The sequence below is a fragment of the Bombina bombina genome, chromosome 1 (genome assembly GCF_027579735.1).
Source record: "Bombina bombina isolate aBomBom1 chromosome 1, aBomBom1.pri, whole genome shotgun sequence".
Taxonomy (NCBI): domain Eukaryota; kingdom Metazoa; phylum Chordata; class Amphibia; order Anura; family Bombinatoridae; genus Bombina; species Bombina bombina.
The window spans coordinates 1294457106-1294482161 of NC_069499.1; the positions used below are offsets into that span (position 1 = coordinate 1294457106).

Here is a 25056-nt window from a genome sequence, read left to right on the forward strand (position 1 = left end):
TTCTAGTAAACGTAAAAAATCTTTTAAAACTTCTCTCCCTACAGATGAATTTTTAAATGAACATCATCATTCTGATTCTGATGACTCCTCTGGTTCAGAGGATTCTGTCTCTGAGGTTGATGCTGATAAATCTTCATATTTATTTTAAATGGAATTTATTCGTTCTTTACTTAAAGAAGTTCTAATTGCTTTAGAAATAGAGGATTCTAGTCCTCTTGATACTAATTCTAAACGTTTAGATAAGGTATTTAAAGCTCCTGTGGTTATTCCAGAAGTTTTTCCTGTTCCTAATGCTATTTCTGCAGTAATTTCCAAAGAATGGGATAAATTGGGTAATTCATTTACTCCTTCTAAACGTTTTAAGCATTTATATCCTGTGCCGTCTGACAGATTAGAATTTTGGAACAAAATCCCTAAAGTTGATGGGGCTATTTCTACCCTTGCTAAACGTACTACTATTCCTACGTCAGATGGTACTTCGTTTAAGGATCCTCTAGATAGGAAAATTGAGTCCTTTCTAAGAAAAGCTTATCTGTGTTCAGGTAATCTTCTTAGACCTGCTATATCTTTGGCTGATGTTGCTGCAGCTTCAACTTTTTGGTTGGAAACTTTAGCGCAACAAGTAACACATCGTGATTCTCATGACATTATTATTCTTCTTCAGCATGCTAATAATTTTATCTGTGATGCCATTTTTGATATTATCAGAGTTGATGTCAGGTTTATGTCTCTAGCTATTTTAGCTAGAAGAGCTTTATGGCTTAAAACTTGGAATGCTGATATGGCTTCTAAATCAACTTTACTTTCTATTTCTTTCCAGGGTAACAAATTATTTGGTTCTCAGTTGGATTCCATCATTTCAACTGTTACTGGTGGGAAAGGAACTTTTTTACCACAGGATAAAAAATCTAAAGGTAAAAGTAGAGCTAATAATCGTTTTCGTTCCTTTCGTTTCAACAAAGAACAAAAGCCTGATCCTTCATCCTCAGGAGCAGTTTCAGTTTGGAAACCATCTCCAGTCTGGAATAAATCCAAGCCAGCTAGAAAGGCAAAGCCTGCTTCTAAGTCCACATGAAGGTGCGGCCCTCATTCCAGCTCAGCTGGTAGGGGGCAGGTTACGTTTTTTCAAGGAAATTTGGATCAATTCTGTTCACAATCTTTGGATTCAGAACATTGTTTCAGAAGGGTACAGAATTGGTTTCAAGATAAGACCTCCTGCAAAGAGATTTTTTCTTTCCCGTGTCCCAGTAAATCCAGTAAAAGCTCAAGCATTTCTGAAATGTGTTTCAGATCTAGAGTTGACTGGAGTAATTATGCCAGTTCCAGTTCAGGAACAGGGGATGGGGTTTTATTCAAATCTCTTCATTGTACCAAAGAAGGAGAATTCCTTCAGACCAGTTCTGGATCTAAAAATATTGAATCGTTATGTAAGGATTCCAACGTTCAAAATGGTAACTATAAGGACTATCTTGCCTTTTGTTCTGCAAGGGAATTATATGTCCACAATAGATTTACAGGATGCATATCTGCATATTCCGATTCATCCAGATCATTTTCAGTTCCTGAGATTCTCTTTTCTGGACAAGCATTACCAGTTTGTGGCTCTGCCGTTTGGCCTAGCTACAGCTCCAAGAATTTTTACAAAGGTTCTCGGTGCCCTTCTGTCTGTAATCAGAGAACAGGGTATTGTGGTATTTCCTTATTTGGACGATATCTTGGTACTTGCTCAGTCTTTACATTTAGCAGAATCTCATACGAATCGACTTGTGTTGTTTCTTCAAGATCATGGTTGGAGGATCAATTTACCAAAAAGTTCTTTGATTCCTCAGACAAGGGTAACCTTTCTGGGTTTCCAGATGGATTCAGTGTCCATGACTCTGTCTTTAACAGACAAGAGACGTCTTAAATTGATTGCTGCTTGTCGAAACCTTCAGTCACAATCATTCCCTTCGGTAGCCTTATGCATGGAAATTCTAGGTCTTATGACTGCTGCATCGGACGCGATCCCCTTTGCTCGTTTTCACATGCGACCTCTTCAGCTCTGTATGCTGAAGCAATGGTGCAAGGATTACACGAAGATATCTCAAACAATATCTTTAAAACCGATTGTTCGGCACTCTCTAACATGGTGGACAGATCACCATCGTTTAATTCAGGGGGATTCTTTTGTGCTTCCGACCTGGACTGTAATTTCAACAGATGCAAGTCTCACGGGTTGGGGAGCTGTGTGGGGATCTCTGACGGCACAGGGAGTTTGGGAATCTCAGGAGGTGAGATTACCTATCAATATCTTGGAACTCCGTGCAATTTTCAGAGCTCTTCAGTTTTGGCCTCTTCTGAAGAGAGAATCGTTCATTTGTTTTCAGACAGACAATGTCACAACTGTGGCATACATCAATCATCAAGGAGGGACTCACAGTCCTCTGGCTATGAAAGAAGTATCTCGAATTTTGGTTTGGGCGGAATCCAGCTCCTGTCTAATCTCTGCGGTTCATATCCCAGGTGTAGACAATTGGGAAGCGGATTATCTAAGTCGCCAAATGTTGCATCCGGGCGAATGGTCTCTTCACCCAGAGGTATTTCTTCAGATTGTTCAAATGTGGGAACTTCCAGAAATAGATCTGATGGCGTCCCATCTAAACAAGAAACTTCCCAGGTATCTGTCCAGATCCCGGGATCCTCAGGCGGAGGCAGTGGATGCATTATCACTTCCTTGGAAGTATCATCCTGCCTATATCTTTCCGCCTCTAGTTCTTCTTCCAAGAGTGATCTCCAAGATTCTGAAGGAATGCTCGTTTGTTCTGCTGGTAGCTCCAGCATGGCCTCACAGGTTTTGGTATGCGGATCTTGTCCGGATGGCCTCTTGCCAACCGTGGACTCTTCCGTTAAGACCAGACCTTCTATCACAAGGTCCTTTTTTCCATCAGGATCTGAAATCCTTAAATTTAAAGGTATGGAGATTGAACGCTTGATTCTTGGTCAAAGAGGTTTCTCTGACTCCGTGATTAATACTATGTTACAGGCTCGTAAATCTGTATCTCGAGAGATATATTATAGAGTCTGGAAGACTTATATTTCTTGGTGTCTTTCTCATCATTTTTCTTGGCATTCTTTTAGAATACCGAGAATTTTACAGTTTCTTCAGGATGGTTTAGATAAGGGTTTGTCCGCAAGTTCTTTGAAAGGACAAATCTCTGCTTTTTCTGTTCTTTTTCACAGAAAGATTGCTATTCTTCCTGATATTCATTGTTTTGTACAAGCTTTGGTTCGTATAAAACCTGTCATTAAGTCAATTTCTCCTCCTTGGAGTTTGAATTTGGTTCTGGGAGCTCTTCAAGCTCCTCCGTTTGAACCTATGCATTCATTGGACATTAAATTACTTTCTTGGAAAGTTTTGTTCCTTTTGGCCATCTCTTCTGCTAGAAGAGTTTCTGAATTATCTGCTCTTTCTTGTGAGTCTCCTTTTCTGATTTTTCATCAGGATAAGGCGGTGTTGCGAACTTCTTTTGAATTTTTGCCTAAAGTTGTGAATTCCAACAACATTAGTAGAGAAATTGTGGTTCCTTCATTATGTCCTAATCCTAAGAATTCTAAGGAGAAATCGTTGCATTCTTTGGATGTTGTTAGAGCTTTGAAATATTATGTTGAAGCTACGAAATCTTTCCGTAAGACTTCTAGTCTATTTGTTATCTTTTCCGGTTCTAGGAAAGGCCAGAAAGCTTCTGCCATTTCTTTGGCATCTTGGTTGAAATCTTTAATTCATCTTGCCTATGTTGAGTCGGGTAAAATTCCGCCTCACAGAATTACAGCTCATTCTACTAGGTCAGTATCTACTTCCTGGGCGTTTAGGAATGAAGCTTCGGTTGACCAGATCTGCAAAGCAGCAACTTGGTCCTCTTTGCATACTTTTACTAAATTCTACCATTTTGATGTATTTTCTTCTTCTGAAGCAGTTTTTGGTAGAAAAGTACTTCAGGCAGCGGTTTCAGTTTGAATCTTCTGCTTATGTTTTTCGTTAAACTTTATTTTGGGTGTGGATTATTTTCAGCAGGAATTAGCTGTCTTTATTTTATCCCTCCCTCTCTAGTGACTCTTGTGTGGAAAGATCCACATCTTGGGTAGTCATTATCCCATACGTCACTAGCTCATGGACTCTTGCTAATTACATGAAAGAAAACATAATTTATGTAAGAACTTACCTGATAAATTCATTTCTTTCATATTAGCAAGAGTCCATGAGGCCCGCCCTTTTTTTGTGGTGGTTATGATTTTGTATAAAGCACAATTATTCCAATTCCTTATTTTATATGCTTTCGCACTTTTTTATCACCCCACTTCTTGGCTATTCGTTAAACTGAATTGTGGGTGTGGTGAGGGGTGTATTTATAGGCATTTTGAGGTTTGGGAAACTTTGCCCCTCCTGGTAGGAATGTATATCCCATACGTCACTAGCTCATGGACTCTTGCTAATATGAAAGAAATGAATTTATCAGGTAAGTTCTTACATAAATTATGTTTTTTTATTTAAAAAAAGCATTTTTTTCACTAAACTGGGTACTGGCAGACAGCTGCCAGTACCCAAGATGGCGCACATTAAGTCAGAGGGGGAGGGTTAGAGAGCTGTTTAGTGGGGGATCAGTGAGGTTGGGGGCTAAGGGGGATCCCTACACAGAAGCATATGTAAATATGCTAACAAAAAATGCACAAAAAAGCCCAAATATACCTTTTATTTTAGTACTGGCAGAGTTTCTGCCAGTACTTAAGATGGCGGGGACATTTGTGGGGTAGGGGAGGGAAGAGAGATGTTTGGGAGGGATCAGGGGGTCTGATGTTTCAGGTGGGAGGCTGATCTTTACACTAAAGCTAAAATTAACCCTGCAAGCTCCCTACAAGCTACCTAATTAACCCCTTCACTGCTAGCCATAATACACGTGTGATGCGCAGCGCCATTTAGCAGCATTCTAATTACCAAAAAGCAACTCCAAAGTCATATATGTCTGCTATTTCTGAACAAAGGGGATCCCAGAGAAGCATTTACAACCATTTGTGCAATAATTGTACAAGCTGTTTGTAAATTATTTCAGTGAGAAACCTAAAATTGTGAAAAATTTTACGTTTTTTTTAATTTGATCGCATTTGGCGGTGAAATGGTGGCATGAAATATACCAAAATGGGCCTAGATCAATACTTGGGGTTGTCTACTACACTACACTAAAGCTAAAATTACCCCAAAAAGCTCCTTACATGCTCCCTAATTAACCCCTTCACTGCTGGGCATAATACACGTGTGGTGCGCTGTGGCATTTAGCGGCCTTCTAATTACCAAAAAGCAATGCCAAAGCCATATATGTCTGCTATTTCTGAACAAAGGGGATCCCAGAGAAGAATTTACAACCATTTATGCCATAATTGCACAAGCAGTTTGTAAATAATTTCAGTGAGAAACTGAAAGTTTGTGAAAAAATTTGTGAAAAAGTGAACAATTTTTTGTATTTGATCGCATTTGGCGGTGAAATGGTGGCATGAAATATACCAAAATGGGCCTAGATCAATAATTTGGGATGTCTTCTAAAAAAATATATACATGTCAATGGATATTCAGGGATTCCTGAAAGATATTAGTGTTCTAATGTAACTAGCGTTAATTTTGAAAAATAAATGGTTTGAAAATAGCAAAGTGTTACTTGTATTTATGGCCCTATAAGTTACAAAAAAAGCAAAGAAGATGTAAACATTGGGTATTTCTAAACTCAGGACAAAATTTAGAAACAATTTAGCATGTGTGTTTTTTGGTGGTTGTAGATATGTAACAGATTTTGGGGTTCAAAGTTAGAAAAAGTGTGTTTTTTTCCATTTTTCCTCATATTTTATAATTTTTTTTATAGTAAATGATAAGATATGATGAAAATAATGGTATTTTTAGAAAGTCCATTTAATGGCGAGAAAAACGGTATATAATATGTGTGGGTACAGTAAATGAGTAAGAGGAAAATTTCAGCTAAACACAAACACCGCAGAAATGTAAAAATAGCCTTGGTCCCAAACGGACAGAAAATGGAAAAGTGCTCTGGACACTAAGGGGTTAACTTAGGGCAATGATCTACAAAAGGCCCTTTTACGGTTATTGGTAGTTTAGATTAGGGGGTGGTTTTTTTTGGGGGGGGGGCTTTTTTATTTTCATAGGGATTAGGTTTAATTTTTTTTTTTTTATAATTTTGTTTATTTTTTCCTGTAATTTTAGACTTTTAAAAAAAATAATTTTTAATTTTTTTGGAATTTAATGTTAGGTTTTATTTTTAAATTAATTTTAAGTTTTTTATTTTAATTGAAACTTAGTTTATGTAATTGGGGTTAATTTAGGGGGTGTTAAGTTAGGCGACTTAGTAATTAAATTAGTTATTTGTGTTGGGGGGGTTGGCGGTTTAGGAGATAATAGCTTAAAGGGACACTAAACCCCAATTTTTTCTTTAATGATTCAGATAGAGCCTGCAATTTTAAGCAATGCTCTTTCTAATGACATGGTGAGTCCACGGATCATCATCAATTACTGTTGGGAATATCACTCCTGGCCAGCAGGAGGAGGCAAAGAGCACCACAGCAAAGCTGTTAAATATCACTTCCTACCCACAATCCCCCAGTCATTCTCTTCGCCTCTAGTGCAAGGATGAGGTGAAGTAATTAGGTGATTAAGATTCTTCTATCAAGATTTTTTGAAGTCTGGGCAAGATTGCTCTGGCCTTCCATCACAATTTGGGTGTAGCTGTACTTCATGTTAGTCTCTAAAGCAGGGCAGTGGTGGCTTTAAAGCAGTTAGGAACTTGTAAAGGAGGCTTTGCTGCATTTTCCTAACATGTTGCTCCCCTGGTATAGAAAGCCTGTGTAAGTTTACTCTGTCTTTCTTTTTACACAGGTCTCTGTGAGGAGCGGCATCCTCTCACTTTGTGAGGAGTCTGACTGCCGGACGACTAGAATGCAGGTAAGTTTGTTTTGTTCTTCTGGGGCTAGAAGGTTGGCATTAATGGGGTTTAGGACTTAAGGGTTAATCTCCTGCAACGCGTGGAGTTAACACCTTTTTGAGACTCACTCTAAAATTATGTATATTCTGTTTTGGGCGCCTTGCAAGCGATCCGGCGCCATTGTTATGTGTAGGAGACTAGTACTGAATGCGTGTGGTGCATGGAAACATTGTAGGGCTACTGTTTATCCGTGATACACAGCAGAGGGTGTGAAAGCGGAGCAGCGTTTTTCTGCTGGAACAGTCTTTTTTTCAGAATGGTGACAGAATACATTAGGCTTAGTAACGGCAGGATGAAGCGTGATTTTTGCGCGCTTCATCTCCATGTCGTTCTGGGTATGTCTCCACCTTCTTTTTTCTTACAATAGGAGGAGCGGACCCATTTTGGGCTGTCTCTCAAAGCAAGCGTTCTGAGTTTTATATAGTCCCGCCTTGGTTCCGGTTGTGATTGAAACAGTGATCCTTCAACTCAGTGTCTGAATCGGCTCAGTTAAAGCAGAGTCGGAATAGACTCGGGTTATTGTTAGGATTATTTCTATGTCCTGAATCAGGACAATGGCCTCACGTTATCTGATATTGAGCTTAGGTCGTGTAACACTCAGATATTATTTAACAGTCCGTTTTTGGGGAGTTTAATTGCACTTAGGTATTCCCCTGTAGTTCTGCTAAACAACCAGGGGGATTTGCAATTCAGCTTACAGCACAATCAGTGCAGGGGATATATATATATATATATATATATATATATATATATATATATATATATATATATATATAAGAGGGACCTGTTCCTAAGAAAACAAGTTTTTCTTGTCCCTATGTAACAATAAAGCTTTGTTTTGTTTATTGTTTTTCTGATAAACTGCAATGCTAAATATCTCCCTAGCACAATGGTTAGCTGTTTATGGTGCTGGAGACCTGGGTTCGATATCTGCTAGATACTCATCTATTACAGATATATCTTTATAACTATATTTGTATATGTTAATAGTGCTACCTAAATATGCCTTTCAGATCTCATACTGGGGCGAATTTTAAAGGATATTTTCCTCAGAGTCTCATGTCTCCCAGGATGATGCTGTCCAGGCAATGCCACAGCTTCTCCTTACTTGTCTTAAGCCTCTCTGGCGTCACATGCAGTGCTCTGTGGTTCCTCTCATTCTCCTGGAGGAGTGTTTTTGTTTACAGATTTGTAACTTGGGTAACTTTTGTGGTATCTGCAGTTCTGTCTGTTTTTCCTTACATTAGGGAAAAGTCAGGAGCACATTTACTTTTTCAGATAGTAAGGTTTCTGCTTATTCTGTAAGTGGATTGCCCCCTCTCCTAGACTGGTGAGGAGGTTCCACTGGTTCTTAATGGGAATTTCAGATTTGAACAGTATAGTTCCTTCATCTGATGCTGGAGTGGAATACTTCAGATGTATGCTTGCACTCCTCGAGTACTGTCAAAGGAGGTTTTAGCTACCTGGTCGACTCCGATACTCCTGTCGTTGTCAACTCTTGGAAGTTTTGTAAACTTTCAGTTTCTACGATTTTTTCTTCCTAGGTGGAAGTGTTTCTAGTCATGCTATGGAGATTCCACAGGAATGGGAGGTACTTTCCCTCTGTCTCTCATCCTTAAAAGGAGCCAGCGACAGAAAAGTCCCTTAAAGTGCAACTCGTAGAAGTTTTTCTTCTGGGGCCAGAGAGCTTAGACCCCTATGGAGGGTAGCTAGCTTTTTCGGGTCCTTAGATAAACGGACAGATAGTTCTACATGCTATGGCACTGACCTCTGAAGCAGCCCAAGGGCTGCAGATTCGATCCTCTGCGAGGTCCTCTCAGCTTTTCATTCTCCCAAGGTGGATAAAAGGTGCGGCGCCTTGAGACCCTTACGGGTGTTTAGCCGCGGTTTACAATGCAAAGCACTATTACATTGTATTTAGAAGCTGGAGTTTAATTGTTCTTTCATAGCATTGGACTGTCGTCTTAAAGTTGCTGTACTCGCCCGCTGATGGCGGTTGTGGCCTAGTGGTTAGCAAGCCTGGCTTGAAGATTCATGTCTCAGAGCTTGTCACCAGTCATGGGCCTTTGTGTCCTTCTTTTAATTCTTAACAAATCAGCAGGTCTTTAAAGCTTTGGGGCTGTTTTTTTTGCCAGCGAAGAAACCTACCTGTTGCTCAGTGATCAGCCTAGGTTCATAGCTCTGTAGCGGCAGCTTCAATGGTTTAGGTTTCTACAATTCCACACTTTCCTTTCAAGGTTGAGTCCTTGTTGGATTTGATCTGGCAGAATTATCCTTCTTCCACATGTCAAGATAGTAGGACTAAAGGAAGGTTTGTTTTTTTCCTTTTTCTGCAGGGTTTGTCAGGTCTTAGTTTCCATCTAATCTCAGTTTAATCTAAGATTTCCTCCCTTGGGCAGATTTTTTCTTTTAGAGTATCTGCTGTCCAGTTTGGATGGGAGGTTTTCCTTGAACTGGGTTCAAGATCTTCATCTCTGGGATTGACTGTTCCAGTCTGGGAACGAGATCTAGATATTTCCTCAAGTTTTTCTCAGGTTCTGACCTACAAAGTAGTACTCATTTTCCTTTGTTACAAGAGGGGTCTGTTCATAGCCAACATAGACTTGAGGGATGTGTATATTTTATTCCCATGATCTGTATCTTCTCAAGTTTCTGAGTTTCGTCATCCTAGCGGGACTTCTAGGTCTCGGAATATGATCAGGTGTCATCCTTCCTTGGAGCAATCTCTTTTTCAACAGACCTTGTTCAATATTCTTTCCTATGGTAGGAAATGATTCTGGAGAGGAGTTCCTTTACTCCATCTGCAGATTTATGAGGGATCTTCATAGATTCTCTGTCTAATAGAAGATTTTTTTCTGGGACCAGGTTATCAAGAGAGTGTTCGGATCTGACTCGGTGGATAGATCGGGATCAGTGGATGAGAGACTCCCTCTGGTACTGGTTTTCAGGAGTACCTGTCTCAGGGCGCGTGTTTCTGGTAACATTCCTGAGATTTTTTATTTCAGAAGTGTCTGCATTCCTCTTAAGTATGGGGGCGAGTTGTCTTTTAAATTGGCATTTCATTTCTATAACTTAATTCATCTACTGGGGGTTCCCTAGTATTGTAGGAGGTGATTGATTGCTTAGTGGCAACTCACAATGGTTGTTTGTTCTCCTCTCTTTAGGGGTGAACGTTTGCAGTGTTAATCAGCCTGATAATTCTCTCTGGCGAGTGATTCCCCGTCCGGAAGTGTCTTCCAGGTAAACCCTAAAATGGGGGGTTCTGGAGTTGGCTACTGCCGTTTCGCAGACTGCCGAGCTTATGTGGTAAGTTCAGGGTGATGTGATCGCAGACATCCTTGCCAAATTTTCTGGTGATTTTTTTTCTTAGGAATCAGTCTTGCATATTTAATTCCTCTGTTTTTTCTCTACCTTCACTAGTTATCGTATCTAGCAGGAAAAAGAGCCGATTAATATTTTAGCTCCTGCGTGGCCTCGCAGGATCTGGTATGATGACCTAGAGTAAGGACCTTTTGAATAGGGGCCCTTCCTTCTCTTTATTTTTATCTTCTCTAAAGCCTACTGCTTGGATATTGATCGCTTAGTTGGTCTAAGCATGGTTTTTCTGCCTCAGTCTTTAAGACCGTGTTTCGGGCTTGCATGCCAATTCCTAGGAGGTTTTCCATAGCATTTAACATAAATATCTTTTTGGTTTGAATCAAATGTTTTCTCTTGAAGTCGGATCAGGATTCCTGGGAATTGTCTTTCTCCAGGAAGGCTTGAAGTGGGCAGTACCCTCAGGGGTCAAATTTCTTTTGTCTTACACATTCTGCTATACAGGTGTCTCATGGACGTGGTAAATGTACAATATGTCTACCATTAACAATGAGTGTTAATAGACCAATATCAAATGGAAGAGCAAAGTTATGTTATTACTGGCTGTCCTATCTTTTTATCAGGCCTGGGTCAGCATCAGGCCTGTGTTAAATCAGTTGCTCCACTTAGGAGTCTTAACCTTGTTCTTATAGCCTGACATTAGGCCCTGTTTTAGCCTATACATTCCTTAGACATTAAGATGTTATCTTGAAAGGTTTTTTTTTCTACTAAGAGAGTCTCTGAACTCTCGGCGTTGCTTTATGGTCCCTTTATCTTATCTTTTCCAAATAAGGTGGCTCTGCGTTTTACGTTAGTTTTCCTTCCTAGAGTGGTTTCAATTGGGTATACTGGTCAGGAAATAGTTGTACCCTATATGCGCAGACGTTCTTTTTGCAGGCATTAAGGTCTTCTGTTTGTCTTCTGTTTTGTTTGTCTGTTTCTCTGGGAAACGAAAGGGTCAGAGAACTATGGTTCATTTCTCTTGTTAAGTGTAGTCAGTCCACGGGTCATCCATTACTTATGGAATATATCTCTTCCTAACAGGAAGCTGCAAGAGGATCACCAAAGCAGAGCTGCTATATAGCTCCTCCCCTCACATGTCATATTCAGTCATTCTCTTGCACAGGGCCAAATCAAAGGCCAAACAGTCTAATTTTCGTGCCTTTCGTAACTTCAAGGCAGGAGCAGCATCAACTTCCTCCGCTCCAAAACAGGAAGGAGCTGTTGCTCGTTACAGGCAGGGCTGGAAAGTTAACCAGTCCTGGAACAAGGGCAAGCAGGCCAAAAAACCTGCTGCTGCCCCCAAGACAGCATGAAGAGAGGGCCCCCTATCCGGAAACGGATCTAGTGGGGGGCAGACTTTCTCTCTTCGCCCAGGCTTGGGCAAGAGATGTCCAGGATCCCTGGGCGTTGGAGATCATATCTCAGGGATATCTCCTGGACTTCAAAACTTCTCCTCCACGAGGGAGATTTCATCTTTCAAGGTTATCAGCAAACCAAATAAAGAAAGAGGCGTTTCTACGCTGTGTACAAGACCTCTTACTAATGGGGGTGATCCACCCAGTTCCGCGGACGGAAAACGGGCAGGGATTTTATTCAAATCTATTTGTGGTTCCCAAGAAAGAGGGAACCTTCAGACCAATCTTGGACTTAAAAATACTAAACAAATTTCTAAGAGTTCCATCATTCAAAATGGAAACTATTCGAACCATCCTTCCCATGATCCAAGAGGGTCAGTACATGACCACAGTGGACTTAAAGGATGCCTACCTTCACATACCGATTCACAAGGATCATTATCGGTACCTAAGATTTGCTTTCCTAGACAGGCATTACCAGTTTGTAGCTCTTCCCTTTGGATTAGCTACGGCTCCAAGAATCTTTACAAAAGTTCTGGGCTCACTTCTGGCGGTACTAAGACCGCGAGGCATAGCGGTGACTCCGTACCTAGACGACATTCTGATACAAGCGTCAAGTTTTCAAACTGCCAAGTCTCATACAGAGATAGTTCTGGCATTTCTGAGGTCGCATGGGTGGAAGGTGAACGTGGAAAAGAGTTCTCTATTACCACTTACAAGAGTTCCCTTTCTAGGGACTCTTATAGATTCTGTAGAGATGAAAATTTACCTGACAGAGGCCAGGTTATCAAAACTTCTAAATGCTTGCCGTGTCCTTCATTCCATTCCACACCCGTCAGTAGCTCAGTGCATGGAAGTAATCGGCTTAATGGTAGCGGCAATGGACATAGTACCATTTGCGCGCCTGCATCTCAGACCGCTGCAATTGTGCATGCTAAGTCAGTGGAACGGGGATTACTCAGATTTGTCCCCCCTACTAAATCTGGATCAAGAGACCAGAGATTCTCTTCTATGGTGGCTTTCTCGGCCACATCTGTCCAGGGGGATGACCTTTCGCAGGCCAGATTGGACGATTGTAACAACAGACGCCAGCCTTCTAGGCTGGGGCGCAGTCTGGAACTCCCTGAAAGCTCAGGGATTATGGACTCAGGAGGAGAAACTCCTCCCAATAAATATTCTGGAATTAAGAGCAATATTCAATGCTCTCCTAGCTTGGCCTCAGTTAGCAACTCTGAGGTTCATCAGATTTCAGTCGGACAACATCACGACTGTGGCTTACATCAACCATCAAGGGGGAACCAGAAGTTCCCTAGCGATGTTGGAAGTCTCAAAGATAATTTGCTAGGCAGAGTCTCACTCTTGCCACCTGTCAGCGATTTACATCCCAGGCGTGGAGAACTGGGAGGCGGATTTTCTAAGTCGCCAGACTTTTCATCCGGGGGAGTGGGAACTTCATCCGGAGGTCTTTGCTCAACTGATTCATCGTTGGGGCAAACCAGATCTGGATCTCATGGCGTCTCGCCAGAACGCCAAGCTTCCTTGTTACGGATCCAGGTCCAGGGACCCGGGAGCGGTGCTGATAGATGCTCTGACAGCCCCTTGGGTCTTCAACATGGCTTATGTGTTTCCACCATTCCCGATGCTTCCTCGTTTGATTGCCAAGATCAAACAGGAGAGAGCTTCGGTGATTCTGATAGCGCCTGCGTGGCCACGCAGGACCTGGTATGCAGACCTAGTGGACATGTCGTCCTGTCCACCGTGGTCTCTGCCTCTGAGACAGGACCTTCTAATTCAGGGTCCTTTCAACCATCCAAATCTAATTTCTCTGAGGCTGACTGCATGGAGATTGAACGCTTGATTCTATCAAAGCGTGGCTTCTCGGAGTCGGTTATTGATACCTAAATACAGGCTAGGAAGCCTGTTACCAGAAAAATTTACCATAAGATATGGCGTAAATATTTATATTGGTGCGAATCCAAGAGTTACTCATGGAGTAAGGTTAGGATTCCTAGGATATTGTCCTTTCTACAAGAGGGTTTAGAAAAGGGCTTATCTGCTAGTTCGTTAAAGGGACAGATTTCTGCTCTGTCTATTCTTCTACACAAACGTCTGGCTGAAGTTCCAGACGTTCAGGCTTTTTGTCAGGCTTTAACTAGGATTAAGCCTGTGTTTAAGACTGTTGCTCCACCGTGGAGCTTAAACTTAGTTCTTAATGTTCTTCAAGGCGTTCCATTTGAACCCCTTCATTCCATTGATATCAAGCTGTTATCCTGGAAGGTTTTGTTTTTGATGGCTATTTCCTCGGCTCGAAGAGTCTCTGAGTTATCTGCCTTACATTGTGATTCTCCTTATCTGATTTTTCATTCAGACAAGGTAGTTCTGCGTACTAAACCTGGGTTCTTACCTAAGGTAGTTACTAACAGGAATATCAATCAAGAGATTGTTGTTCCATCACTGTGTCCTAACCCTTCTTCAAAGAAGGAACGACTTTTGCATAATCTGGACGTAGTCCGTGCCCTGAAGTTCTATTTGCAGGCAACTAAAGATTTTCGTCAAACTTCTTCCCTGTTTGTCGTTTACTCTGGACAGAGAAGAGGTCAAAAGGCTTCGGCTACCTCTCTCTCTTTTTGGCTTCGTAGCATAATACGTTTAGCCTATGAGACTGCTGGACAGCAGCCTCCTGAAAGGATTACAGCTCATTCTACTAGAGCTGTGGATTCCACCTGGGCCTTTAAAAATGAGGCCTCTGTTGAACAGATTTGCAAGGCTGCGACTTGGTCTTCGCTTCACACCTTTTCAAAATTTTACAAATTTGACACTTTTGCTTCTTCGGAGGCTATTTTTGGGAGAAAGGTACTTCAGGCAGTGGTTCCTTCTGTTTAATGTTCCTGCCTTGTCCCTCCCTTCATCCGTGTACTTTAGCTTTGGTATTCGTATTCCATAAGTAATGGATGACCCGTGGACTGACTACACTTAACAAGAGAAAACATAATTTATGCTTACCTGATAAATTTATTTCTCTTGTAGTGTAGTCAGTCCACGGCCCGCCCTGTCTTTAAGGCAGATCTAAATTTTAATTAAACTCCAGTCACCACTGCACCCTATGGTTTCTCCTTTCTCGTCTGCTTTGGTCGAATGACTGAATATGACATGTGAGGGGAGGAGCTATATAGCAGCTCTGCTTGGGTGATCCTCTTGCAGCTTCCTGTTAGGAAGACATATATTCCATAAGTAATGGATGACCCGTGGACTGACTACACTACAAGAGAAATAAATTTATCAGGTAAGCATAAATTATGTTTTCCATTCGCTCTGGCTGAAGAGTTTTTCATTTGACATTTGTCACTGTTGGATTTTAGCTTCATGAGAGAGTCATGGCTCATTCCTTGAGGGCTGGTTCTTTTTTCTCGGTTGAACAAGTTTGCAGGACTGCAACTTTTTCTATACTTATAAATTTGACATGTTGCTTCTGCTGAGGCTTACTTTGGGAGAAAGTTATTTCTCCAACATAGGTGTGTCCGGTCCACGGCGTCATCCTTACTTGTGGGATATTCTCTTCCCCAACAGGAAATGGCAAAGAGCCCAGCAAAGCTGGTCACATGATCCCTCCTAGGCTCCGCCTACCCCAGTCATTCTCTTTGCCGTTGTACAGGCAACATCTCCACGGAGATGGCTTAGAGTTTTTTAGTGTTTAACTGTAGTTTTTATTATTCAATCAAGAGTTTGTTATTTTGAAATAGTGCTGGTATGTACTATTTACTCAGAAACAGAAAAGAGATGAAGATTTCTGTTTGTATGAGGAAAATGATTTTAGCAACCGTCACTAAAATCCATGGCTGTTCCACACAGGACTGTTGAGAGCAATTAACTTCAGTTGGGGGAACAGTGAGCAGTCTCTTGCTGCTTGAGGTATGACACATTCTAACAAGACGATGTAATGCTGGAAGCTGTCATTTTCCCTCTGGGATCCGGTAAGCCATGTTTATTACGATTGTAAATAAGGGCTTCAAAAAGGGCTTATTAAGACTGTAGACTTTTTTTGGGCTAAATCGATTGATTATTAACACATATTTAGCCTTGAGGAATCATTTTATCTGGGTATTTTGATATAATAATATCGGCAGGCACTGTTTTAGACACCTTATTCTTTAGGGGCTTTCCCAAAGCATAGGCAGAGTCTCATTTTCGCGCCGGTGTTGCGCACTTGTTTTTGAGAGGCATGGCATGCAGTCACATGTGAGAGGAGCTCTGATACTTAGAAAAGACTTTCTGAAGGCGTCATTTGGTATCGTATTCCCCTTGGGGCTTGGTTGGGTCTCAGCAAAGCAGATACCAGGGACTGTAAAGGGGTTAATGTTCAAAACGGCTCCGGTTCCGTTATTTTAAGGGTTAAAGCTTCCAAATTTGGTGTGCAATACTTTTAAGGCTTTAAGACACTGTGGTGAAAATTTAGTAAATTTTGAACAATTCCTTCATGTTTTTTCGCATTTGCAGTAATAAAGTGTGTTCAGTTTAAAATTTAAAGTGACAGTAACGGTTTTATTTTAAAACGTTTTTTGTACTTGTTATCAAGTTTATGCCTGTTTAACATGTCTGAACTACCAGATAGACTGTGTTCTGAATGTGGGGAAGCCAGAATTCCTATTCATTTAAATAAATGTGATTTATGTGACAATGACAATGATGCCCAAGATGATTCCTCAAGTGAGGGGAGTAAGCATGGTACTGCATCATTCCCTCCTTCGTCTACACGAGTCTTGCCCACTCAGGAGGCCCCTAGTACATCTAGCGCGCCAATACTCCTTACTATGCAACAATTAACGGCTGTAATGGATAATTCTGTCAAAAACATTTTAGCCAAAATGAACACTTATCAGCGTAAGCGCGACTGCTCTGTTTTAGATACTGAAGAGCATGACGACGCTGATATTTATATTTCTGAAGGGCCCCTAACTCAGTCTGATGGGGCCAGGGAGGTTTTGTCTGAGGGAGAAATTACTGATTCAGGGAACATTTCTCAACAAGCTGAACCTGATGTGATTGCATTTAAATTTAAGTTGGAACATCTCCGCATTCTGCTTAAGGAGGTATTATCCACTCTGGATGATTGTGACAAGTTGGTCATCCCAGAGAAACTATGTAAAATGGACAAGTTCCTAGAGGTGCCGGGGCTCCCAGAAGCTTTTCCTATACCCAAGCGGGTGGCGGACATTGTTAATAAAGAATGGGAAAGGCCCGGTATTCCTTTCGTCCCTCCCCCCATATTTAAAAAATTGTTTCCTATGGTCGACCCCAGAAAGGACTTATGGCAGACAGTCCCCAAGGTCGAGGGAGCGGTTTCCACTTTAAACATTACCAGTTCGTGGCGCTTCCTTTCGGATTAGCCACTGCTCCAAGGATTTTCACAAAGGTACTAGGGTCCCTTCTAGCTGTGCTAAGACCAAGGGGCATTGCTGTAGTACCTTACTTGGACGACATTTTGATTCAAGCGTCGTCCCTTCCTCAAGCAAAGGCTCACACGGACATTGTCCTGGCCTTTCTCAGATCTCACGGATGGAAAGTGAACGTGGAAAAGAGTTCTCTATCTCCGTCAACAAGGGTTCCCTTCTTGGGAACAATAATAGACTCCTTAGAAATGAGGATTTTTCTGACAGAGGCCAGAAAAACACTAGTAGCACCTTGGACCTTCAAACTAGCTTATGTGTTCCCGCCGTTTCCTCTCATCCCCAGGCTGGTAGCCAGGATCAATCAGGAGAGGGCGTCGGTGATCTTGATAGCTCCTGCGTGGCCACGCAGGACTTGGTACGCAGATCTGGTAAATATGTCATCGGCTCCTCCTTGGAAGCTACCTTTGAGACGAGACCTTCTTGTTCAGGGTCCGTTCGAACATCCGAATCTGGTTTCACTCCAGCTGACTGCTTGGAGATTGAACGCTTGATCTTATCGAAGCGAGGATTCTCAGATTCTGTTATCGATACTCTTGTTCAGGCCAGAAAGCCTGTAACTAGAAAGATTTACCACAAAATTTGGAAAAAATATATCTGTTGGTGTGAATCTAAAGGATTCCCTTGGGACAAGGTTAAGATTCCTAGGATTCTATCCTTCCTTCAAGAAGGATTGGAAAAAGGATTATCTGCAAGTTCCCTGAAGGGACAGATTTCTGCCTTGTCTGTGTTACTTCACAAAAAGCTGGCTGCTGTGCCAGATGTTCAAGCCTTTGTTCAGGCTCTGGTTAGAATTAAGCCTGTTTACAAACCTTTGACTCCTCCTTGGAGTCTCAATTTAGTTCTTTCAGTTCTTCAGGGGGTTCCGTTTGAACCCTTGCATTCCGTTGATATTAAGTTATTATCTTGGAAAGTTTTGTTTTTAGTTGCAATTTCTTCTGCTAGAAGAGTTTCAGAATTATCTGCTCTGCAGTGTTCTCCTCCTTATCTGGTGTTCCATGCAGATAAGGTGGTTTTACGTACTAAACCTCGTTTTCTTCCAAAAGTTGTTTCTAACAAAAACATTAACCAGGAGATTATCGTACCTTCTCTGTGTCCGAAACCAGTTTCAAAGAAGGAACGTTTGTTGCACAATTTGGATGTTGTTCGCGCTCTAAAATTCTATTTAGATGCTACAAAGGATTTTAGACAAACATCTTCCTTGTTTGTTGTTTATTCCGGTAAAAGGAGAGGTCAAAAAGCAACTTCTACCTCTCTCTCTTTTTGGATTAAAAGCATCATCAGATTGGCTTACGAGACTGCCGGACGGCAGCCTCCCGAAAGAATCACAGCTCATTCCACTAGGGCTGTGGCTTCCACATGGGCCTTCAAGAACGAGGCTTCTGTTGATCAGATATGTAGGGCAGCGACTTGGTCTTCACTGCACACTTTTACCAAATTTTACAAGTTTGATACTTTTGCTTCTTCTGAGGCTATTTTTGGGAGAAAGGTTTTGCAAGCCGTGGTGCCTTCCATTTAGGTGACCTGATTTGCTCCCTCCCTTCATCCGTGTCCTAAAGCTTTGGTATTGGTTCCCACAAGTAAGGATGACGCCGTGGACCGGACACACCTATGTTGGAGAAAACAGAATTTATGTTTACCTGATAAATTACTTTCTCCAACGGTGTGTCCGGTCCACGGCCCGCCCTGGTTTTTTTAATCAGGTCTGATAATTTATTTTCTTTAACTACAGTCACCACGGTACCATATGGTTTCTCCTATGCAAATATTCCTCCTTAACGTCGGTCGAATGACTGGGGTAGGCGGAGCCTAGGAGGGATCATGTGACCAGCTTTGCTGGGCTCTTTGCCATTTCCTGTTGGGGAAGAGAATATCCCACAAGTAAGGATGACGCCGTGGACCGGACACACCGTTGGAGAAAGTAATTTATCAGGTAAACATAAATTCTGTTTTGTTTTTTTTTAGGCATTGGTGCCTTCTGTTTAGGTTACCTGTCTTGTCCCTCCCTTATCATCTGTGTCCTCTAGCTTGGGTATTGATTCCCATCAGTAATTGATGATGATCCGTGGACTCGTGTCATTAGAAAGAAAACGAAATTTATGCTTACCTGATAAATTTATTTCTTGACACGGTGAGTCCACAGCCCCCCCTGTTTTTTCAGACAGTTTTTTGTTATAAACCTCAGGCACCTCTGCACCCTGTTTTGTTTCCTTTCTCTCCTTTCCCTTTGGTCGAATGACTGGGGGATTGTGGGTAGGAAGTGATATTTAACAGCTTTGCTGTGGTGCTCTTTGCCTCGTCCTGCTGGCCAGGAGTGATATTCCCAACAGTAATTGATGATGATCCGTGGACTCATCGTATCAAGAAAGAAAGAAATTGATCATGTAAGCATAAATTTTGTTTTCTCATTTACTCTTATTATAAATTTTTATTTGTTCTTTTGCTATCTTTATTTAAAAAGCAGGAATGTAAAGTTTAAGAGCCAGCCCTTTTTTTGGTTGAGAACCTGGGTTATGCTTGCTTATTGGTTTGCTAACTGTATCCACCAATAAGCAAGCACTATCCATGGTGCTGAACCTAAAATGGGCTGGCTCATAAGCTTTAAATTCTTACTTTTTAAATAAAGATAGAACAAATAAAAATTTATGATAGGTGTAAATTAGAAAGTCGTTTAAAACTGCATGCTCTATCTGAATCATTAAAGAAAAAATTTGGGTTTAGGATCCCTTTAATTAGGTTTTTTGTGATGTGGGGGGTTGGCGATTTAGGAGTTAATTAGGTTTATTGAGACGTGGGGGGTTGGCGGTTTATGGGTTAATAGGTTAATTAGGTTTATTGCAATGTGGGGGTTTGGCGGTTTAGGGGTTAATATTTTATTATGTTATTTGTATTGTTTAATTTGCTTATTAGGGGTTAATTACTTTATTATTTTGCGATGTGGGGGTTGGCTGTATAGATGTTTGTTATTACTTTGTGCAGGCGTTTAGTTTTTTTTTATTTTGTGCGGGCGGTTACGTGTTTTTTTTTATTTCGTGCGGGTGGTTACTTGTTTTTTTTAATAATATTTCGTGCAGGTGGTTGCATGTTTTTTTTACCTAATGCTTTGTTTGCCTACGCTGCATCCAGGTGTTGGCATCGTGCAGCCAACATTCCTTTGCGGATACGTGCGCAACTAACGAAGGACCAGTTACAAACGCGATTATAGTATAGATGTATTTATAAGCATTTTCTTTTCACATCAGCTGGTACTAATTAGTATGCATTAGGAACTAACAATCTGGGTTTTTCTTCCCTTGCATTAAAATATACCGTTGGAACTGCACTGCAGCAAACCTTCTTCAGCCCAATATCAGGAAAATAATGCCCCTTGAAATGAGTATAAATAATAGACTAAAACAAAGATAACAGTATCAGGTGCTAAACAGATATGAAGTATTAAAACAATATGCATGTTGATCAGATATCTATGTCTTTATAGATAATTAAACCAATAAACAATAATCATATAATGATCACAACACAGAATGTAATATAAACCAATATCTGGAGGATCGTCTCTCTGTTATTCACTCTGGTGCATCTATAATTATTTCTATTTAAAAATGATATATTTTCTTTTTAAATATTTTTCTCCTAAAAACAGTAGTTTGTCCATAGTCTCCTTTCCACAGTATATAGTGGACTTTACAAAGACAGTTTTTACTTATTGACTCTGGGGCCACTATAAATGTTTTATCTCTAACCTTGTCACAGGTGTCCTAGGCTGAATGGAATAAAATGGATAAGCTTTTGCCAGTCTTGTGTTATATGTATATATGTATGTGTATATTTGTATAGATAGAATAGATATGGATAGATAGTTTTATGTTGTTATGTTTGGTTTTATTTGCTGTGGATTTCCTATCAGGGGATAAAGAGGATGCAAACATTGCAGGGGTACAGAAATGTTCTACAGCAGATATTAAGTGGTGTTGACATTTTGCTTTTTATAATTTAATTTTTATGTTATTTTTATGTTTACAGTAATTATTTTACTTCCAGTTTTCTTATTTGATTTTAATAATCTCATGTTTCTCTTAAAAGCAACCAACTCAAATATCCCAGAAGCTGAAAGTGCCCCGAACTCAAGAAAGCCTGAGGTTGTGCATTCAAAGTAAGTAATAAAAAAAAGTCTGACCTAATTGATTGAAATTGAACAGTTGCCTTTTTTTTATGTAGCACAGCTGGCTTTGTTACCTTGTTTTTTTCTGTATTACACTATGGGCTAGATTATGAGTGGAGCAGTAGTTTGCACTCGTGTGTAAACCCCCCCTAGACTTAGGCTTGTTGTGCGCATCGGGTTGCGTGCATATTGCAAGTTGAAAGTAAAAGAAATTCACTCGAATGCTAACCCGACATGCGCAAAAAGCTGTACTTCAAATATTGCGCCTGTGTTAACTTATTCCCTCTTAGACTTCAATGGAGTGCGAGAGGTGGGAAAAAAAAAAACCTAACACCCTTGCGCGCAATCCCGATCACGTTTTCTCAAGTGCGCTAACCAGACATGAAACATTAATATTTCACATTACGATGATCTTCACATAGTGTGTGTGTATATGTGTGTGTATGTATGTGTCTCTCTCTCTCTCTCTCTCTCTCTCTCTCTCTCTCTCTCTATATATATATATATATATATATATATATATATATATATATATATATATATTTATATTATATATACGATAATAATATAGTGAACCACCAGCTCACACTGTATAAATGATCCCTGGGAATCCCCCAGATACTAGTGACAAGTATATAGTATCAGGGGGTGCAGGGGGTCACTGTAACAATTAATCAAATTAACTAAGCAGAAAAAGTAAGATAAAAAGATTAGGTACAGACAAAGTAAGGAAAAAAAGGTGCCCTATGCCAACAACTTCCCTTGTGCAAAATTATAAACAGCTTAATCAAGCTGATCTCAGCAGCTAGAAAGGTAAAAGCATGTCATGATCCAGATATAAAGTGCATAAAAAAAGTTTATTAAGCATACCAAATATCTGCACATATACCCTAAAAACAAAACAATGCTAAAAATGAAACTAGTGGCCACTAGAACAATTCATTTACCGCAGTTACAAAAATTTTCAATCAGCATGCATGCATATATGAGGTACCATATAGTAAGTGCCAATATAGCAAAATTAGTATGATCCGTTTGTGTCAGACAGTCACAGTCCACAGAAGCTCAGCCTTTAGATGGAACAAAGCAGGCATATTATGGATAGCAGATATATGGCACTGCAATAAATGAAAGCACAAAGCTATGTGAAATAGAACAAGAGGGAGAGTCAGTTAATAAGCAGAAGGCATATCAAGCAGGCGATTAGTAGCGTCTATGCAAGGGGCAAGCAAAGTATTAGTGAATCCAACGTGTAAAATCCTTGCATAAAAGGTCCCTAAGAGTCCAATGGCTCTATTTTAGGGCTTCACAGAGGGAATTATACAGTCTCACCCGCTTGCTGGATACAGGAAATCAAATCCATGTCCCTGCTGGATATTCCACCGCACCGCCGGTACCTCTGTTTCTTTTCCGGTGCTTGTCCTGCTTAGCCTGGTTTTAGTGCCTCTCTCAATGTTGCAGTGGTCCTAGTTTCATAACTCACATCCGACTGGCCACGTCGGGTGGAAAGTAGAGTGAAAACGCTACATGTGTTTCGCTCTTTCGTGTTTTGAAACACGTGTAGGCTTGATATGCCTTCTGAGAAAAACCTTAGTTTTTAGGGAAATCCTGAGCTGAACTCCTCGCCTGCAATTCTCTGCCACGTCAAAACTGTGGAGTGGATTATTGGCCCGAAATACACAATTACATAATACATTTTTAATACCACCAACCGCATTGTGTAATTTGTGGGGAAACATATATTCCATTGTACACAATCCCCTTAGCTCTGTCACAATGTATACATATGTGTTTATATGTGTGTACATATGCATTTATATATGTATTTATCTCTGTTAAAGCCCTTTGCATGCTTTTTTTTTCCTAACAACTGAGACCTTATATCTTATAACTGTTTTATGCTTTTTTTTGTTTAATAATTTTTATTCAACAGCGTTACTATGGGTGTAACTGTGCTTTTAAATAAATTTTGGTGTGTTTTGTGCAACTCATTTTTTCTCGCATAACCGTTAACCAGAGCTCTGAGGTCGCTCTATACTGACGCTTGTTAAATTCAATTGCGTTCAAGCAAACGTGTTTACTTTCAACTCGTAATACCCTGCTACTTCTGATGTGCACAGCGAGCCGCAATAAACCCCTTTTAACTTGCGCACAACTGTTGGCGCGCCACTTTTATCTAGCCCTTTATGTGTGTACATGAATATTTAATTTTTAGTTCTACCAAGTGCATTTGTTTTTTTAATTTTAAATCTAGACAAGAATGGAATGATACTTCTCAGTCACCCTTCAAGGTTTAAATGCAGTAGGATATATTGTCGCTTAAAGGGACAGTAAAGTCAGAATTAAACTTTCATGATTCAGATACAGCAATTTTAAACAACTTTCCAATTTACTTCTGTTTTCAAATGTGTTTTGTTCTTTTGATATCTCTTATTGAAGAGTAAAACTAGGTAGGCTCATAAGAGGTCAGGAGTGTGCACGTATCTTTAGTACTTATGTACTAGTATGTATTGGTTTGGCAGCTGTGTTTTGCTACATTATTTATACAAAGTATTAAAGACACATGCACACTCCTGAGCTCTTATGAGCCAACCTAGTTTGACTCTTCAATAAAAGATACCAAAAGACAAAGCAAATTTGATATCAGAAGTAAATTGGAAAGTTGCTTAAAACGGCTCTATACGAATCATGAATTCATTTTGACTTTACTATCCCTTTTAATAAGATTACTGTTTTAGCCTTTTTTCCACATCCGGCTCTGTTTATGAACTACTCTTACAATTGGATGTGATTCTTTTCTCCAACATAGGTGTGTCCGGTCCACGGCGTCATCCTTACTTGTGGGATATTCTCTTCCCCAACAGGAAATGGCAAAGAGCCCAGCAAAGCTGGTCACATGATCCCTCCTAGGCTCCGCCTACCCCAGTCATTCTCTTTGCCGTTGCACAGGCAACATCTCCACGGAGATGGCTAAGAGTTTTTTGGACTCTTGTCCAGGCTAGAAAGCCTGTAACTAGGAAAATTTACCATAAAATATGGAAAAAATATATCTGTTGGTGTGAATCTAAAGGATTCCCATGGAACAAGATAAAAATTCCTAAGATTCTATCCTTTCTACAAGAGGGTTTGGAGAAAGGATTATCTGCAAGTTCTTTGAAGGGACAGATTTCTGCTTTATCTGTTTTACTTCACAAAAAACTGGCGGCTGTGCCAGATGTTCAAGCTTTTGTTCAGGCTCTGGTTAGAATCAAGCCTGTTTACAAACCTTTGACTCCTCCTTGGAGTCTCAATTTAGTTCTTTCAGTTCTTCAAGGGGTTCCGTTTGAACCCTTACATTCCGTAGATATTAAGTTACTATCTTGGAAAGTTTTGTTTTTGGTTGCAATTTCTTCTGCTAGAAGAGTTTCAGAGTTATCTGCTCTGCAGTGTTCTCCTCCTTATCTGGTGTTCCATGCAGATAAGGTGGTTTTGCGTACTAAACCTGGTTTTCTTCCGAAAGTTGTTTCTAACAAAAACATTAACCAGGAGATAGTTGTGCCTTCTTTGTGTCCGAATCCAGTTTCAAAGAAGGAACGTTTATTACACAATTTGGATGTAGTTCGTGCTCTAAAATTCTATTTAGAGGCTACAAAGGATTTCAGACAAACATCTTCTTTGTTTGTTGTTTATTCTGGTAAAAGGAGAGGTCAAAAAGCAACTTCTACCTCTCTCTCTTTTTGGCT

General features: G+C 40.4%; 1 protein-coding gene across 1 annotated transcript in view; it reads left to right on the top strand.

The window, feature by feature from the left end:
* Window positions 1-25056, top strand: part of ANKRD27 (ankyrin repeat domain 27) — a 393642-nt gene that overhangs the window by 311833 nt on the left and 56753 nt on the right. The window contains exon 27 of the mRNA XM_053701675.1: window positions 21256-21325. Within this exon, the coding sequence (XP_053557650.1) occupies window positions 21256-21325 (70 nt within the window). The remainder of the gene's footprint in view (window positions 1-21255; window positions 21326-25056) is intronic.